Source organism: Cucurbitaria berberidis, assembly GCF_010015615.1.
Source record: "Cucurbitaria berberidis CBS 394.84 unplaced genomic scaffold K460scaffold_1, whole genome shotgun sequence".
Lineage (NCBI taxonomy): Eukaryota > Fungi > Ascomycota > Dothideomycetes > Pleosporales > Cucurbitariaceae > Cucurbitaria > Cucurbitaria berberidis.
Window position 1 is genome coordinate 4,883,824 of NW_024468935.1, and position 16,732 is coordinate 4,900,555.

The 16,732-nt window shown below is 52.5% G+C and overlaps 5 protein-coding genes across 5 annotated transcripts; 3 read left to right on the plus strand and 2 right to left on the minus strand.

Annotated features, from left to right (window-relative positions):
• Positions 1-254: 254 nt before the first annotated feature.
• On the plus strand, positions 255-4,518 carry K460DRAFT_401357 (uncharacterized protein; the record flags this gene model as incomplete). The annotated part of the gene is made up of 4 exons (XM_040936412.1): positions 255-2,870; positions 2,916-3,497; positions 3,544-4,347; positions 4,417-4,518. The coding sequence occupies 4 exons, from the start codon at positions 255-257 to the stop codon at positions 4,516-4,518; spliced, it is 4,104 nt and encodes a 1,367-aa protein (XP_040793893.1).
• Positions 4,519-6,063: 1,545 nt separating this feature from the next.
• K460DRAFT_362078 (helicase swr1) lies at positions 6,064-11,818 on the minus strand. Its single transcript, XM_040932576.1, has one exon. The coding sequence runs from the start codon at positions 11,451-11,453 to the stop codon at positions 6,312-6,314; it is 5,142 nt and encodes a 1,713-aa protein (XP_040793894.1). The 5' UTR covers positions 11,454-11,818; the 3' UTR covers positions 6,064-6,311.
• A 247-nt stretch (positions 11,819-12,065) lies between these two features.
• K460DRAFT_329256 (uncharacterized protein) lies at positions 12,066-12,866 on the plus strand (the record flags this gene model as incomplete). Its single annotated transcript, XM_040930736.1, has 3 exons — positions 12,066-12,206; positions 12,267-12,578; positions 12,628-12,866. The coding sequence occupies 3 exons, from the start codon at positions 12,066-12,068 to the stop codon at positions 12,652-12,654; spliced, it is 480 nt and encodes a 159-aa protein (XP_040793895.1). The 3' UTR covers positions 12,655-12,866.
• On the minus strand, positions 12,636-14,242 carry K460DRAFT_382785 (NAD(P)-binding protein; the record flags this gene model as incomplete). Its single annotated transcript, XM_040935427.1, has 1 exon — positions 12,636-14,242. One exon carries the CDS (start codon positions 14,240-14,242, stop codon positions 12,938-12,940), a length of 1,305 nt encoding a protein of 434 aa, XP_040793896.1. The 3' UTR covers positions 12,636-12,937.
• A 541-nt stretch (positions 14,243-14,783) lies between these two features.
• Positions 14,784-16,517, plus strand: K460DRAFT_271043 (MFS allantoate transporter-like protein; the record flags this gene model as incomplete). Its single annotated transcript, XM_040927701.1, has 3 exons — positions 14,784-15,679; positions 15,748-16,088; positions 16,147-16,517. 3 exons carry the CDS (start codon positions 14,784-14,786, stop codon positions 16,515-16,517), a joined length of 1,608 nt encoding a protein of 535 aa, XP_040793897.1.
• Between the last annotated feature and the right edge of the window lie 215 nt (positions 16,518-16,732).

Here is a 16,732-nt window from a genome sequence, read left to right on the forward strand (position 1 = left end):
TGCATGTCCCGCACGGCCAAATCTCTGTGAAGAGTAAACAAGAACAAATCCGAGGCCCAAAGAAGCAGTCTGCTGTGGTGCAGGAGCGCGCGCGAGAGAGAGAAGGAACGACTCCACTAGCAAACACCCCCACTGGGCAGCTGCGTCCCTGGACAGTCGTACCGCACAGCACCACGCCCAGCTGGACATGCGCCCAACCGCGGCCACGCTCCCATCGACACGCCGTTGAACCTCCGCGCTGTTCTGTTCCTGCAATGGACGCCGCCCGTGGGAGCGTTGGCAATCGCCGGATCAGCAGCGTGCAGACGCGAGAGCGCCTGCGGCGAAAGAGCTCAGCGACCGCCCGCAACAAGCGCCCCATCACTGCCCAAGATGCCTACCTCCATGCCCTCCGCGTAGCCTACCTCGCATACCTCCTTCAGCCGCGCCAGAAACGGGTCCAACATGTACCGGCCGCACCCAAGCCCGTCCAGCGCTCCTCGACCTCTGTCAACGACCTCATGAAGGACTTCTCCCTCATTCGAGATAGCAAGAGCACGCGCTTTCCCCATGCCTTCATGGGCGAGCTGGACAAGCGGATAACAAAAGTGCTCATGGGGACGGAGAGAATGCCCGAGTTCAAGGATGCCACCGTCAAGAGGACGTTTGCTGTCTTCCTGAATGCCTTCAAGGATCCCACCTTCAGGAAGAGCATGGACAAGGACCGAAGGGTCGAGGACCTCCTCTTGATCTTCTACTCAAATGCTACAAAAGAGCTCCAGAAGGGAAAAGTGCTGGGCGACGATAGCTGGAAGCTCATGGTCGACCGACATGTAGCCCTCTTCCTCCGCTTAGTCAGCTCCATTCTCAAGGACCATGACTGGGCAAAGGACAGGCCAGAGCTCACTCTGCGACTGGCTACCATGGAGAAGAAGCTGTTGGTGCATGATCAGGACCTGACGGTGGACAACCAGCGCAACGGCGGACAAGGTGGCACAACAATCGAAGTCGAAATCCCACGTAGCTACGAGGTCAAGGACATGGCGCTTGTCTTGGTCGTGTCGCGCATCTTTGCGGTTGGATACTCCGATGTTCAGGCAGATATCAATCGATACAAGTCGGTATGGACAGAACAGGCCGCGCTGCAGGATCTCAAAACCTATCAGGCCCACCTCAGCCTCATGACAAATAAAACATTGAACAGCGATGACTTCGATCTAGAAGAGGCCTACGAGGCTTGGAAGAATCAGGAGGTGCCCGATCTATCACAGATGATCTTGGCCATTCTCCAGTCGAATCCAGAGCTAGCGAAAAGCTCACCGGGCGGCTCGGTACCGCAATTCAAACCAAATGTAACACTAGATCCTGGATACGCAGATTCTTCCAAACAGGGGTCACAATTATCCGAGAACGGCTCCTCGTATATCATCGACCAACCCGTAGACATGACTGGACTCAACATTCGTGACGATCCAGATAACGGCACATCGTATACCTTCATACCTTCAGATCCCCGCGCTTATTATCGCGCTATACTGAAGGAGGCGCTGACGTACGATCTGGCAGACGCCGAACTACAGCCGAGCGAAGCAACAAACGAAACGCCGTCTGTCAAGCTACTATCCAAGCAATCTGCGGAGCTTCTGAATGAGATTGCCGTACGATGGAGGCTACCCCAGTTCTCGCGCCTTATCTTATTTCTAGACGTTATCCGAGAGAAGTACATCAACCAGGAAATCAGTCTAGACACGCTGGATGCAGCCTTCAACTACGTAAAAGAACCGCCACCACCACCAGACAAGAAGTCAAACAGAATGAGCCATATTCCCGTTCAGGCGTCCGTATTCGATCGATCAAAGTGGACCGTTCATGACTATGCTCTCAATCAACATATATTGCTAGCACTGCACGATGCGTTGTTACGCGAACTCTTCGAGCTCATGATGTACGTTTACGATACCAAGCCCCCTGCACTTGGACCTGTCATGTACATTCTGGAAAGCCACATATATGATGACCCCACGTTCCCTGGTACAGAGGAGGATATGGATCAGTTCACCGAGCAATTGCGGCAAGCCCTGAAGCAGAAAGCGGGTGATGTGTATCGCGAGTTGCTGGCGAAGCATATCCCCGACACCAAAGAGGAGTGGCAGTTTTATCATGTCATTGAACTTGGACGAGCGGTAGTCAAGCTTTGCGAAAGGATCCAGAAGCGATACCGCAAGAATCCAGAGGTCATGGGCGTCAGCCCCATGATGTGTCTCGTCGAAGAGATGTTTCCAGCCTATGCTGCAGACGCACGAGACCTAGTTGCTCGCATCATGGAAGTAGCTCACCATAAGAATGAGCATGTGCCAGTTCAGGATGGTTTCGATCTATATAAAGAGCTTGTTGAGATTCGTCGGATACATAGCGACGCTTTGCCAAGGAAGAAGTTTGCATTCAACATTGAAGGGCTGCTGCAAGACTTCGTATGGAGATGGATCGAGATGACGGACGCCAATCTAATCGGCTGGGTAGATAACGCCTTCAAAGCAGACCAATTCCAGATCGAATCGATGAACGCAGTCGCTTCTGACGACGAACGACATAGTGTCTCCGTCGTCGATATCTTCCGATCATTCAACCAGAGTATCGAGCAGATCGTGGCGCTCAATTGGGACGATGATGTTCAATACGCCAAGTTTATGACGGCAGTGTCCAAGTCCATTGGAATTGCTCTTGCGCGGTATTGTGAACTCGTGGAGCAGAGGTTCAGTAAGGAAATGGACCGCTTGACGCCCGAGCAAGAGGCCGCCGCCCACCAAACCAAACAAGAAAAATGGATTTCGATGGCTAAAGACTTCTACAACCAGAAAGAGAAGATTGAGCCATTTCAGTTCTATCCTGAGGTATGTCATTTTTCTCGTCGGTACCTACAGTGCTGATCATCGTAGTCACTTGTCAAGCTCAACAACATTGAATACGCAATGCTCCAGCTGGACAGGCTCGAGCGCGAAATCGGCGTTGATGCCTGCGCAGAGGTTATTCAGAAGCATGTCTCACCACCAACGCAACGTATCCGAAACAACAACTTCGTGTTTACGATCAAGATCATCGAAGCCGAAGACCTCAAAGCCTGCGATATGAACGGCCTTAGCGATCCTTATGTCGTCCTTGGTGACGAGTACCAGAAGCGTCTCGCGAAGACTCGAGTCATCTATGGCAATCTGAATCCTCGATGGGATGAGACGATCGACATCACAACGACCGGGCCTTTGAATATTGTTGCTACGATCTGGGATTGGGACACACTTGGCGACCATGATTGTGTTGGCCGAACATCGCTCAAGCTTGATCCGTCACACTTTAGAGACTATATGCCTCGTGAATACTGGCTCGATCTTGACACACAAGGCCGCCTATTGTTACGTGTGAGTATGGAAGGCGAACGAGATGATATTCAATTTTACTTTGGCAAGTCGTTCAGAACACTTAAGAGGACTGAACGTGACATGACACGGAAGATCACGGATAAGGTAAGCATCTTATGCTGATATTGTCATAATTTGCTGACATTGCCAGCTCTCGTCATTCATCAATCATACACTCTCTCGTCGGACACTCAAGGCTTTACTCAGTCGTGGCACCGTGGTTGCCTCTGCAATGAACTACTTCCGAGCCGCCCGGCCCCAGTCTGTTGCCCAGGGTCCTACACCGCAAGACGTCACACAAGCGCTCGGTCCTCTCTTTACTTACTTCGACGAGAATTTTGCCATCATGAAACAGACTTTGACAGATGCAGCTATGATCATGGTTATGACTCGATTGTGGAAAGAGGCGTTAGCAACGATAGAGTCGCTGCTCGTACCCCCACTTTCTGACAAGCTCTCGCAACAACGCCCGTTAACGCAGCGTGAACTGGATATCGTCTTCAAATGGCTCAAGATGCTGTTCGACTTCTTCCACGCGGCAGACGAAGATGGCAATGTCGACGGTGTGCCCATGGACGTGCTTAAATCGCCGAAATACCACGAGCTTCAGAACCTGAACTTCTTCTATTTTGAGGCCACCGAGGACCTGATACGTACCTCAGAGTCGATGGCTGCAGCCAGCGCACGGAGGCAACAAGAACAAACTTCACGACTCAACAGGTTCTCTGCACCACCCGCCCTGGGCCATCAGTTTGGCGGTGCGGCGGGGCTAGTCGGCATGCCTACACGCAAGCATAAGACTATCATGCTATCAAGGAACTTGGGGACGATGAAAAAGGCAAAGGAGGAAAAGCGGAAGGAGGCACAGGCTGAGCCCAATGATGATATGATACTCAGGATCTTGAGAATGAGGCCGGAAGCAGAGCGGTACCTAAAGGATCGGAGTAGGCAGAAGGTATGTACCGGATTGGTTTTATACTCCGGACGGTGGCATTTACTGAATACATGCTAACGCACGTCACAGGAGCGACTCGCTGCTGCGCAGGCCGCAGAAATGATTGTCCGCCAAAGTCTGAACGCAGGCGGTGGCCGAATGACGGGCGGTATAGGTGGTATAAGACGGTAGATTGGTTTGTTCCTTCACGCGCGTCACGTCCTTTTTGCGTCCTTCATGCGTCTGATACCTCTGCATCACTACTGTTTATCGTCTATACGAGTCTAGCGAGGGCTCATGGCGTTTGGGGGGTTTTGTCATCACCACACCTAATAGTACTGTCGGGCGTTCTGCACAGTGGTAGCGTGGACATTGGGGGCTGCGTGCCTGGCACAAAGGTATGGCATGGTATGGATAAAGATAGCTACCTAGATCATATGACAGATCATTTACGCAGGGTAAGTGGGCTAGACTATGCTTGTGAGTGCCTTTCACGTTGACCTTCACTTCACTTTTGCCCAGCTTCAAACCAGCTATCTTCGTTAACCTCGATGTCGTTGTTCTGTCACCACCTCGCGTCCTTGCTCCGCGACGTAACTCCTTGAGCGCGGAGCACTCGTTCATAAGAAACGCAAGCGAAGCCAAAGAGTCAGTACAGTTACCACAACGGGTCAAAAGGACGCAAGATGACGGCAGATTCTTCAGCTGAAGCTTCATGCGCTCTCTCTCGGCGAGATTCTGCCTTTTTTTGTATCCTGCGTCGAGCCGCCGCGGTACCTCGACTTCCAGTACACTTTTCGAGCTGACTCCATGCTCATACCAACAGCGATGTCTACGACCAAATGCTCAAGATTACTGTCGAAGAATCTTGGTCAAGCAAGACATCTCCTGTGCACCGCCACCTCTCCTGCTTCCATGCTAACTACTTCACCCACCTCTTGACTGTAGGCTTGACAAGAGGGCCCGATCCAGCGCTGCAAAGCAACTGTTTCCGACACATAAAAGGAAATATAAGCTTCGGTCGCGACAGCGGAGACGTTGGTGGCAATTTCGGTGGGTTTGGAGGTACCTATGCGGCGGCAAATAGGAGACTAGCACATGGTGTTGGAGCTGTTACAGCAATGAATCCCATTTTTGTGCACACTGAGCTCATCTCATACTGGCTGAGGTTGACTGAGGTTGACGAACGATTACACGCTCACAACGCTTGTTGCAAAAGCGCCGCTAAAATTTGACACTCGCATATACCGCTTTCGCATAAAATTTCCATACATTAGAATATATTCGGAGGTATAGCACATGTAGAGATGTAGTAAAACCCTATGAATAACATCGACTTAAACACTGCCCTTGAAGCAACCCCTTATCGCCAGCTGATTTAAATGTCGCAAAGTATAAATTCTACCAGTAGTTAACCATCAGGTTCTACTCTGCAGATCTACCTTTCTATTATCGTGGAGATTATTATCAAATGCCTCATGGAATCGTTGCAACTCTGTCCTAGTTTTTGTCCCAACATACCCATCATCTTTGCAATCATCATTGCTACCAGTGCCATCAAATCCCCACTAGGACGCGTACCATGTCATGCTTTGACAGCTAATTTGCTCCAAAGGGAATGCTTTCTTCTTTCAGGGATGTGTTGTCACACACGTTAGTGCTTTACTCCAACTGACTTGGCTCGAGTATGAGGAAGTGTATAAGATTTGAAAAGCCAAGTAGTCAGTCAATTCGTAATTGCTCGTTGCCAAAAAAAAAACTTTGAACTTTCAAGTGGAAAGTTTACAACACGTTCATTGAATGCAGATATAGCATCCTCTATACACAATACACCCTACCCTATCCCATTTAACGCCAACTAATGCATATGCTCGCGCCATACATTCATCATTACAATCTACTAATACAGGTACTTTTTTTTTGGTCTCCAGAACGCCGATTTTTACACCTTGCCGGATCCAGGAAGAGCAAAGAACGAGTCAAACCTAATACTTCTTCTTCCTATGCCTGACATACGGATCCTGGCCCTTACGATTTCGCTTCTGCCGATCCGTCGGTGGGCGATACGGTTCTTTGCCAAACTCCTCCCTGAACAAACCAAGCATGTACTCGTCGACATGGCGTCTTTCTTTGGTATCGTCTGCATCTGCATCGCCGTAGCCTCCACTACCTACGCCGGTGTTACCAGCCGCCGCGGCCTCGGAAGCAGCCCGCGTCGCATTGTTGGAGCTCTCATTGAAGTCGACATGGTCTTCCTGGATCTCATCTACGAGTTCTTTCTGCGCGAGGGAGGCCGCGTTGCGATCTTCCGTGTCTTCAACCGTGCCCATGACACGTGCATCGCCCAGCAAGCCCGCTCTCTCGCCAAGCACACGTTCCATCGCTGCACCGGCTTCGTCCGACGTGTCGATGGCCATGTCCTGTTCCAGCCCATCTTTCCAAGTGACTCTGTTGAACGTATCGGTCGTGAAGTCGCCCTTCTGAATGATAACGTCATCCAGAAGTCTCTTCTGGTTACTCTTGCGCAAGATGTTGGCTTCGATGGTATACTCGCTGACGAATTTGTAAATGTGCACATCCCGCGTCTGTCCAATACGATGAGCGCGGTCTTGACATTGCTTGTCCATGGCGGGATTCCAGTCGAGATCGTAGAATATCACAGTATCCGCGCCCGTGAGGTTGATACCTAGTCCACCAGAACGCGATGACAGAATAAAGCAAAGAATGCGCGGGTCCGTGTTGAATCTGTCGGTAAGGATTTGCCGTTGTTCGATTTTGGTGGAGCCGTCGAGGCGAAGGTAGCGATGCCCATGGATATTGAGGAATTGCTCAAGGATGTCGAGGACTTTGGTCATTTGGGTGAAGATTAGGGCGCGGTGGCCGCCGGCCTGCAGATCCCTAAGCAGTGTAGCTAATCTCTGTAGTTTTCCGCAATCATACTGTAGAAGTCGCTTATCGGGGAAGGCAATACTCTGTCTAATTCGTGATTCATGAAAAGGATCTTCTTGTCGTAGTGCGACAGGCGAGGAGCGGATGAGTTGGACGCCGCGTTTTGACAGAGTTAGCGGGGCAAGTTCCTCGGCAGCGACGGCGGGCGTAACGCATGTGAAGCGGGTGATGAGTGGTTTGAGGACTTCGGCACGCTGTTGGAGCGTAGGAACCATGCCGAAGAAGTGCATGATTTGTTGGTTGTTCCATTCCCGGGATGCGGCGATGGAGTGGGGAGATCTGAAGCCGAGGTTGCCATGGTACCGTCTAATGATGTCGTACTGACCTTCGACCTCCTCTTGCTTGCGTTGCACGTGTGCTCCGCCGAAGGGTTGAGCTGCGCCATAAGGGTTTGCAGGCTGTAACGATTGGTAGAAGGGCGCTTGCAGGAGTCTGGGCCTCGGAACTCTTTTTCCTTTCCGTATAGCACCGAAAGTATGATCGTGCCAGTCTACAGTAACGGCATCGATTATGTCCTTCCCATAGATAGGCATGAACTGGGTGCGAGCGCGAGTTAAGGCAAGGCAGGTTTGCAACTGATCTCGAACAGCTATCTGCTCCCTCCTCGCCATCGCTGCCATGGCAGACTGTAGCGAGGATGTGTTCGCGTCAAAAGTCTTGTTGAGGCGGCGGGTCTGCCGCTCGATCAAGTCCTCCAAGGGTCGTGTTGCACGGATTTGGTATGCTCGTCGAGCATGTCCCAGTTGAGTTTGCTCACGCCGCGCGAAAACCAGGTTCAGTGCGTCAAGGTTCACTTCATTGTCTTCTAGGCCCTCATGCATTCGCCTTCGAACAAGAAGATCTTTTATTTCGAACTGAGCAGCAACGGACTTTGGCATAGCCATCGACGTGACAATCGCACGGGTTTCAAACAGATCGGGGTGATTGCAGACCTTGCGCAAGGACATGAGGCAGTTGATGATAGACATGTAGTTGCCGGAAGACAGGATCTCCTTGGTGGACGCACGACCCATGAAGCCATCGTAAAGCTGCCGCTGCCTCTTGGAGAGCTTGCAATATACGACGTGCTCATACTTCCCTGGCATTTGCTTCTCCACCTCCGACTTTAGCCTTCGAAGCAGGTACGGTCGGAGTACTTCGTGGAGCTTCTTGACAATCTTTTGTGCTTCTGCGTCGAGTTGTTGGCGGCCTTGGTCCAGAATCTGCGATGTTGGGTTCTTCAAGGCCATGGTGAACTCTTCTAAACCAGCAATGCGACCCTCTCCAGCAAACCCCGCAGGCATTAAGAAGTACAGCAAGGACCAGAGTTCATCAATATTGTTCTGCAATGGTGTTCCAGTCAACAGTAGTCGTCGCTCGGTGCGCAAGTTTAGCATAGTCTGCCAACGTTGCGACTTGAAATTTTTGATGTTGTGCGCCTCGTCCAGGACAAGATAGCGCCAAGGGCGCATCTTGAACGCTGCTGCATCCTGCAGTATCAACTGGTATGAGGTGATGACAACATTGTACATATCCTTGCCAGTATTGCGCCAGCCCATACGTTTTCGCTTTCGCTCGTTGATGTCACCATAGTATGTCAAGATCTTGAATCCCGGTAAGAATTTCTTGAACTCCATTTCCCAATTAAGCATAACACTGGTAGGCACAACCACCAAGTGCGGTCCCCAGATTTCTCTGCGAACAGCGAGATAAGCGAGGAGAGAGATGGTCTGTATGGTCTTGCCGAGACCCATTTCATCGGCCAATATGCCGTTGGTCTCAGACTCGTATAAATTTGCAAGCCAGTCAAGTCCATCGTGTTGATACTCTCGAAGTGTACCACGCAGGAGCGACGGGACCTCTGTCCGCAATGGCGAAGACGTATGGCGAGACCTTGACAAGCTCTTCTCTTGATTGACTTCCTTGCTTGGTGTACGTTCCGTGGCCTCGATTAAAGGTGTTGGTTCGTGTGCCACAGTGTCTCCGTTGGTGTGCGGCTTGTCGTCGTCCACGACGGAGTGGGTGCCATTGATGTACGGCTTCTCCGTGTCGACATCTATTGGTGATGGGGCATGACCATTCGTTTGTTCTACATGTGACGCAGCATCTTGCGACTGCTCGTCCTCGATCACAGCCTTGGCGGCTTCTTTCAGCTTCTTGATATCCTTTGGGGCCAGGAAGCCCATCATGCCTACATCGCCCTCCTCACTACCTTCATCAGACGCGGCATCGGATTCGCCTGCCTGCTCTTCCATGTCCTCATCTGCCTCAGAATCCTCATCAGCACTGGACCAAGCTTCACTACCGGATTCTGATGCGTCATCTTCGTCGTCCGAGTCCAGTAGAGCCTCGTCAACCTGCTCAAGCTCGATTGCCGCGGGATCAATGTAACTGGTCTTCTGTTCGTGGTCGCCGCCTTCGTCGTTTTCGTGAAAACCGTTCGTATGAAGCAACGGTTTCTCGGGTTGTTGGTCAACATCCTCCAATTCGAGTTCAGAATCAGGTGTTGGCGCCGGGGTACCCTCTTCTTCATCGTCTCCTACGTCTTCATCTACATCCGACGCCGCCTCCACGTCTGAGCTGCTATCCGGAAGATCTGGAAGCTGACCATACTTGGCGCGTAGTTGTTCAGCGGTGAGGTTCGCATCCTCGTCCTGAACACCCTCCTCTTCACTATCCGAACCCGAAGACATGACATCATCCTTGTTGATCTGACGGTTAGATGCAACCGAGCCTCCAGTTTCAGAGTCGTCCTCTTCGCCATCAAAGTCGCGGTCTTCGCTAACCAGGGAAGACGCCCCATCGCCAACATTACGACCTAGGATCTCTTGGGCGTGGTTGAACATATCGTCCATTGCCTTGTGTCCGAGCTGGAGCTGCTCCTCTTCCCACTTGGCCACACGCTCTTTATCGATCTCGAATTTGACAAGACCCCAGGCATCCTTGACATCCTTCACCAGCTGCCGGTACCGAATGGCTTGTCGCTCTGCCTCCTCTTGGTTGATCTCATCCTGGCTCTTCCGCTTGAACTTGTTCTTCCAGTACTCGTATGCCTCTCGTGCTAAAGTCTTTGCTACCCGACGATGATACGCCTTCTCCTCCTTCAGCAGCTTGTTAAAATGCAGGGCGTGCACGACGACATGATCCCAATGGGCGTACTGTGGTGGTGGCTCTGGGGCAGCCTCGGGCGCAAAGACGCTGCATCTTGCGCGGCTCAAAACTCCGTGCTCAGCTGCATGAACAATCTGCAAGCGGCGCTGAGCCTCCTCTTCCGCATTCTCTTTGGAGACTCGCTGTGTCTCTTCGGTCTCCAACGGATCATCATGCTCCAACCACTCCCCCAGTGAAGCGTACTCTGTCTTGGGCGGGGCATGTTGCGGGTGACGGTTCGGAGGGTCGGGCTTACGTAGTTTGAGGCGAAGACGAGGGGCGGGGCCGGAAGGGTTGGAGTCGTCGGGCGATGCATATAGACCAGCATACGGGTCGTGTCCGTTGGTCGCGGGCGCCTCGAACGAATCGTCACCGTGACCATCTGTGGAAGCCTGTGTCGCTCGTCGAAGCCGCCCAGATCGCTTCCGTGTACTCTCAGGCGAGCCATTCAGCAAGGCTGGCGACGGGGGCGAAGATGGTTTTGCGAGAGCGGAAGACTTCTTCTGTCGCTCCGACTTGCGCGCGGGCGTGACTAGGGGCGTGGCAGGCGCCTTCCTGGTACGAGCAGGCGGTGCCTTCCCGTTGGAAAGCGACGCGGGCCCTGAGACATTGCGCACCTCGCGCTTGACACCATTCTTAGGGGTGCCGTTCGTCTGGGTTGCCTTGGTCGTGTGGCGCGAGCTCCGCTTGACAGGCTCGGGTGTGGGCGGGGCCGTCTCCCTGTTTACGCGCGATGACTTCCTAACGCCATTCTCGAAGACGGTCGTGGGGCCATTGGCGGTGAAAGCCTTCCAGGGCGGCGATATGGGCCGTGATGCAGAGCGACTGGGTGTCGTGTCGTCGAGCCTCCGCCGCTTGGCTGGGCGCTCCATGACGCCACCATGGTCGCCATTTACAGGCGCAGGCCCTTGTTCCTCCTTGATTACGGGGGCGCCATCCTCCAGAAGCGTGGATGCATCGTGTGCGGCGTCGGGCTCGTCGTGGGCGTGGGCAGCGTCGTGCGCGGGGGAGGAGTTGATGTCGCGATCCGCGGGCGTGACTTTATCCATTCAGGAAGGGCGAGGGATGCGGCCTGGGGAGCCTGGAGACCACCCGGCGCACCGCCTAATCGACATAAACCGGCGCAAATGTCGTGTCGCGAGATGGCGGGATGTTTGCTGATGACGGTGATGGGGTCGGATTTGGCTTCACGGGTCGCGTTGGGGGGGTGGCGGGCTGAGAAGAGCGTTTTGCGGTGTCTGTGTTGTGAGAGGGCCAAAACTGAAAGATAATGTTTGGATCGATGGCCACGCTAAAGGCACGGGCGCAACGGCGAAGAGGCCTTGACGCGCACACGACGGGCAGATGGTGGAATCGTCTTGTATGGACGTGTCGTGTAGGTTTGGGCGCGGAATTTCCTTCCCCTTCCCATTGCAGAGGAGTGAGAAAATGACTCGTCGCGTAGATGCCTTGGTGTGACATCGATGTTCGGGCTCCCGAAGCGGTTAGTCGCATTTTCTTCGTGCCAAGGCCACCTGCGACCAGGGGGCCCGCCCAGGCTGAGCTCATCGCGAGCCTCAGCTCACAACCCCCATCGAACGCCTTCCCCCCCGCAATCGCGCCGCAACGTATGCATCGCCCCCCCGGATTCCCCTCCAGCAGCACTCTAACCCATCGGCAGCATGCTCTCCAGGCGCATTGTAGCGGTCCGCCCGCTGACCCGGGCTGTCGTCCCCGCAGCAGCACGACTACGCCCACACTTCACCCAGATCCGAACAGCCCTCACCGATGCTGAGAAGGTTGAGCTCGCGGACCCCAACCAAGTGCGGCCCCCTGTCTGGAGGAGAAGAGGAGAGGTAGCGCTTCGAAGCTAACCAGCGCAGAACGGCGGCTACATCAACCCACCCGCAGAGCTGCGGTCGAAGCGCGACCCGTACGGCGATTACTGGGACAAGCAAGACCGTCGCAACTACGGCGAGCCCTGCCACGAAGACCACGATATTCTCGGTGCCGTTTCGCTGCACGACTATGACCATTTCACGCCAGGCTGGGGCTTCGTACTGATGGGCACCTTCATTGCCTCCGTCTTCGGGCTTTGCACCGCTGTCAGCATGGTCTACCCCGACAAGGTCAGCGCGCCAAAGACGTATGGGGATGGCCTGGAAGCTGAGTTGGGTGGTAAGGGTGCTTTACTCGTAAGTGCCCATAGTCCATGTACGCTTCAATTGCTGATTATTTTTACAGGCAAGGAAGCCGGGTCAGGGCTGGTAGATCTGCGGTTAATCTAAACAGCAACATGTAAATACAATCGGATTCCACCTTTTCTTTGTCAAATCATGTCCATCAGAATAGGATAGACTACTTTTGAATTCAGTACTGGACCAGATTCGAGCTTCTTGAAATGGAAGAGTATGTATGGGGTTTAACACAGGAGAAATCAATCTCGATTCGAATCGAGTAAGAAACCAACCCTCTGATATGGTATCAGGTTACATGTCAATAGCCGATCGAACTCGGCTGACGTTCTAACTTCTCTCAGTTCCATCTTCTCCGTCTACACGACAAAGACATCGCTGACCTTCACAGCCTGCCCCGTCGCAATCGATCGATTCGCACAGACACCCGTCAATATCGATAGCGCGCCATCAACATGCGTGGCAGCGCGCATATCCTGATTAATCTCTGCCCCTTGTTCTCCAAATAGATCCGCAAGCAAGACTTCATCTCCTCCTCCATGAGCGCCAACACTATCTGGGATCTCCACATCGACCGGCCTTTCAAACAGCTTCCGCAAAGTGATGGTTCGAGATTCGAGCGAGCCTTCCAGCGACTGATCACCTCCACTGTTCACATACGAGTTCTCAACAACCTCCATTTCCAGCCGCCCACCAGTGCCGTTGAAACTGACGCGGAACCCTTCCCACGGCGCGTATGCGGTTAAGCTGTACGTTAGCACGGCGCCGGACTCGTACCGCACGAGCAAGTTCATGGTATCTTCTATGCTGATTCCGTCGCCGAAAACGCTCTGGTCGCGGTAGTACGCATCCTCATGCTCGGCATCGAGATACATTTTCTTCAGCTTGTCATTCTTCTCCAGATGCAGCGCAAACGGATCACGCTTCGCTACTTCACTGCCATGGGCCCGCGTATAGAAACTTGTCACGCCGCGTTTCTCGGCGTTTTCTCTCCCGTAGAATTTCAGATCGCCTTGGGCGTATACAGTCGCTGGCTTACTGTTCAGCCAAAAGTTTATCAGATCGAAGTGGTGTGTAGATTTGTGCACGAGCAGGCCGCCAGAGTTGTGCTTGTCGCGGTGCCAGCGCCGGAAGTAGTCTGCGCCGTGGGACGTGTTGAGCAGCCATTCAAAGTGAATGGAAGTCACAGTGCCGATTGCGCCGGAGCGTACGAGTTCCCACACTTTTGTATTGTGTGGTGCGTACCGGTAGTTGAACGTTACCCGCACTTTTTTTCCTGTTCGCTCGACGGCATCGAAGATTTCTCGACATCGTGGTGCGTCGATGGTCATTGGCTTTTCGGTCACGACGTTACATCCCAACTCCAATGCTCTTACGATGTAGATGTTGTGCGTGCGGTCGATGGTCGTCACAATTACTTCATCTGGTTTTGTTTCTTGGATCATGCGGTCGAAGTCTGTCGCTTTGTAGGTTGGGATAGACGCATGACCTAGGGCTTGGAGCTGCTCGAGCGCAAAGTTGAGACGGGTTTGGTTCGTGTCACAAAGGGCTACTACAACTGACGTATCTTTGTAGGTTGTTGCTATAGCCGAGTAAAAGAACGAAGAGCGACCACCGGTACCGATGAGGGCGTACTTCTTCTGCTTTGGCTTTGCTTCTCCCATGTTGCTGACTTTTCTGCAGGGGCGTATTCGGTTCGATATGTGTTCCAATCCTAAGATCACAAGCTTCAGCCGAATGTTAAGAAGGAAATGTCCCACCATGGGCTTCGGTGTAAATGCATCGGCTATCAATACCCCGACACCTGCACATTGTCGATCACTTCTTTAACCGCCGGCTAGGCTCACTTTAATACGACATGCCCCACTAGGTCAACCCCCATGGGGATATCAGACCAAGGAAACAACCGTGGATACTACCATGCGGGGAAAATGGCATTACCAACAACGTTTGCTGAATGGGCCGACCATGCGGTTAGACAGGCTGCGAATGCAGTATTAATGAAGGTAATACGTGGATATGAAATCCTCCTATTCTTGCCGAGCCAGACGATGAAAGACCATGTGCCAAGCTAGAATCCTTCGGTCCATGGATGAGTTTCCAAGCACTCGGTATCTGTTTCCTGAGCCTATCTTTCTAGGTGATAAATGGGTGACCCGGTCCCATGTCCAGGGACAGATCGCTTCCACACCATCATCCGTAGACATGGCAGCCCCGAATGATACCAAAGACGCCATCGCACAAGTTGAGCAAACGCCCTTACCCACCACCACCCCTCGCAATGTCGACACAGCCGCTAAATTCCTCGCCAACGCGCACGTCGAAAATACATCCTTCTCCTACGAAGAAGAGCGTGCTGTCCTGAAGCGCATTGATTATCGCGTCCTTCCCCTCCTCCTCGGCGCATACTTCTTCCAACAACTTGACAAATCCTCTCTCTCATACGTCTCCATCTTCGGCATCCAGAAAGATGCCCATCTCGTCGGACGGCAATACTCGTGGCTCGGGTCGATCTTGTACCTTGCACAACTTGTCATGCAGCCCTTGGCTGCGTTTATATTGGTCAAGTTGCCAACGGGCAAGGTCATTGCCGTCGCTATTTTCCTTTGGGGAAGTAGTCTTGCAATCATGTCTGCTTGCACAAACTTCCCAAGCTTGCTCGGGCTACGCTTTGTATTGGGCAGCTTCGAGGCTATGATTGCGCCTGCTTGTGTCGCTACCACTACAATGTGGTGGCGCCGCTCTGAGCAGACACTTCGTACTGCCTACTGGAATGCAATGAATGGCGTAACATTTATCGTCGGCTCCCTGTTCACCTATGGTCTAGGACATATCGAAAGCGATGCGATGCACAAGTACCAAATCATTTTCCTTTTCTGTGGTCTCCTGACCGTCGTATACGCCATCGTCGTTCTGATACTTTTTCCTGATTCGCCCATGAAGGCAAAGTACCTGACCGAACGGGAAAAAATCATCGCCGTAGAGCGACTGCGGGCCAATCAAATGGGTATCCAGTCTGGCCATTGGCGGTGGGACCAAGTGTGGGAGACTCTCCTAGACTTCAAGACGTGGTGTTGGTTTGTTGCCATCCTTGCAATCTCGTAAGTGTGTTCACTTCACATCCTAGTACCCAAAGAAACTGCGGACAATTGGCTGATTCAAGAAACAGGATCGCAAGCGGCGGCATCTCCACCTTTGGCAACCTCATCATCAAAGACTTCGGCTACACGAACTTTGAAGCCATCCTCTTCAACATCCCCTTTGGCGTCATCCAAGTCGTAGCAATACTTGGTTCCAGCTGGGGTGCAACAAAATTCAAGCGCAAAGGCCTCGCCATCGCACTCGTCGCAATCCTCCCGATAATCGGCTCAATCATGATGCTGACCGTGCCTCGAAAGCACAAGGGTGTCTTGCTCTTCGGGTACTACCTCGTCTCGTGCCTCGCGGCCATCACGCCGATCATCTACACATGGCATGTGCAAAACACAGCGGGTGACACAAAGAAAAAATGTGAGCAACGTTAGAAATGCATGTCAGATGTATGCTGACCTCGTACCTCAACATTTAGGCACCTCCGCCATGGTTTTCATCGGAATGTGCACTGGCAATGTCATCGGCCCGCTTCTCTATTCTCTCGATGACGCACCGCTGTACCGGCCGGGCCTCATTAGCAACCTTGCCATGTTCATCCTCGTTGCCATCATTGCCTTGCTCATCCCGATGTATCTGGCGCTGTTAAACAAGAGGCACGCAAAGAGGCGGGAAGAGCTTGGCAAGAGTGCTGTGAAGGTGGATGAGAGTATGTTGAAGAAAGACGAAATAAGCACAGCGAAGGATGTAGAGCTTGAAGAGGGAGGTGGAGAGCAGAGACAGGTTCAGGACAATGGATTTTCAGATCTGACAGACTTGGGAAATGAGGACTTCATCTTCGTGTACTAGGTTTAAATAGAGACGCGTGTCGAGAAGCTAGCAAAGATAGCAAGTGTGATGGTTTGGAGGTTCATTACCATCACGTGACGCCCCTACCTGGTATATTTACTCACGTATCGCGATAGATAGTTTGATGCGACAGTAACTTTGCAGTTCATTTGGAGAAGATACTTAGAGCAAGCAAGCTGGCAATCGAAAGCTTCATGTACCAAAAGTCAGGCGCA

What these genes read in the sequence shown, in the direction of transcription:
- K460DRAFT_362078 (XM_040932576.1), bottom strand. Translation starts at nt 11,453, where the DNA reads ATGGATAAAGTCACGCCCGCGGATCGCGACATCAACTCCTCCCCCGCG.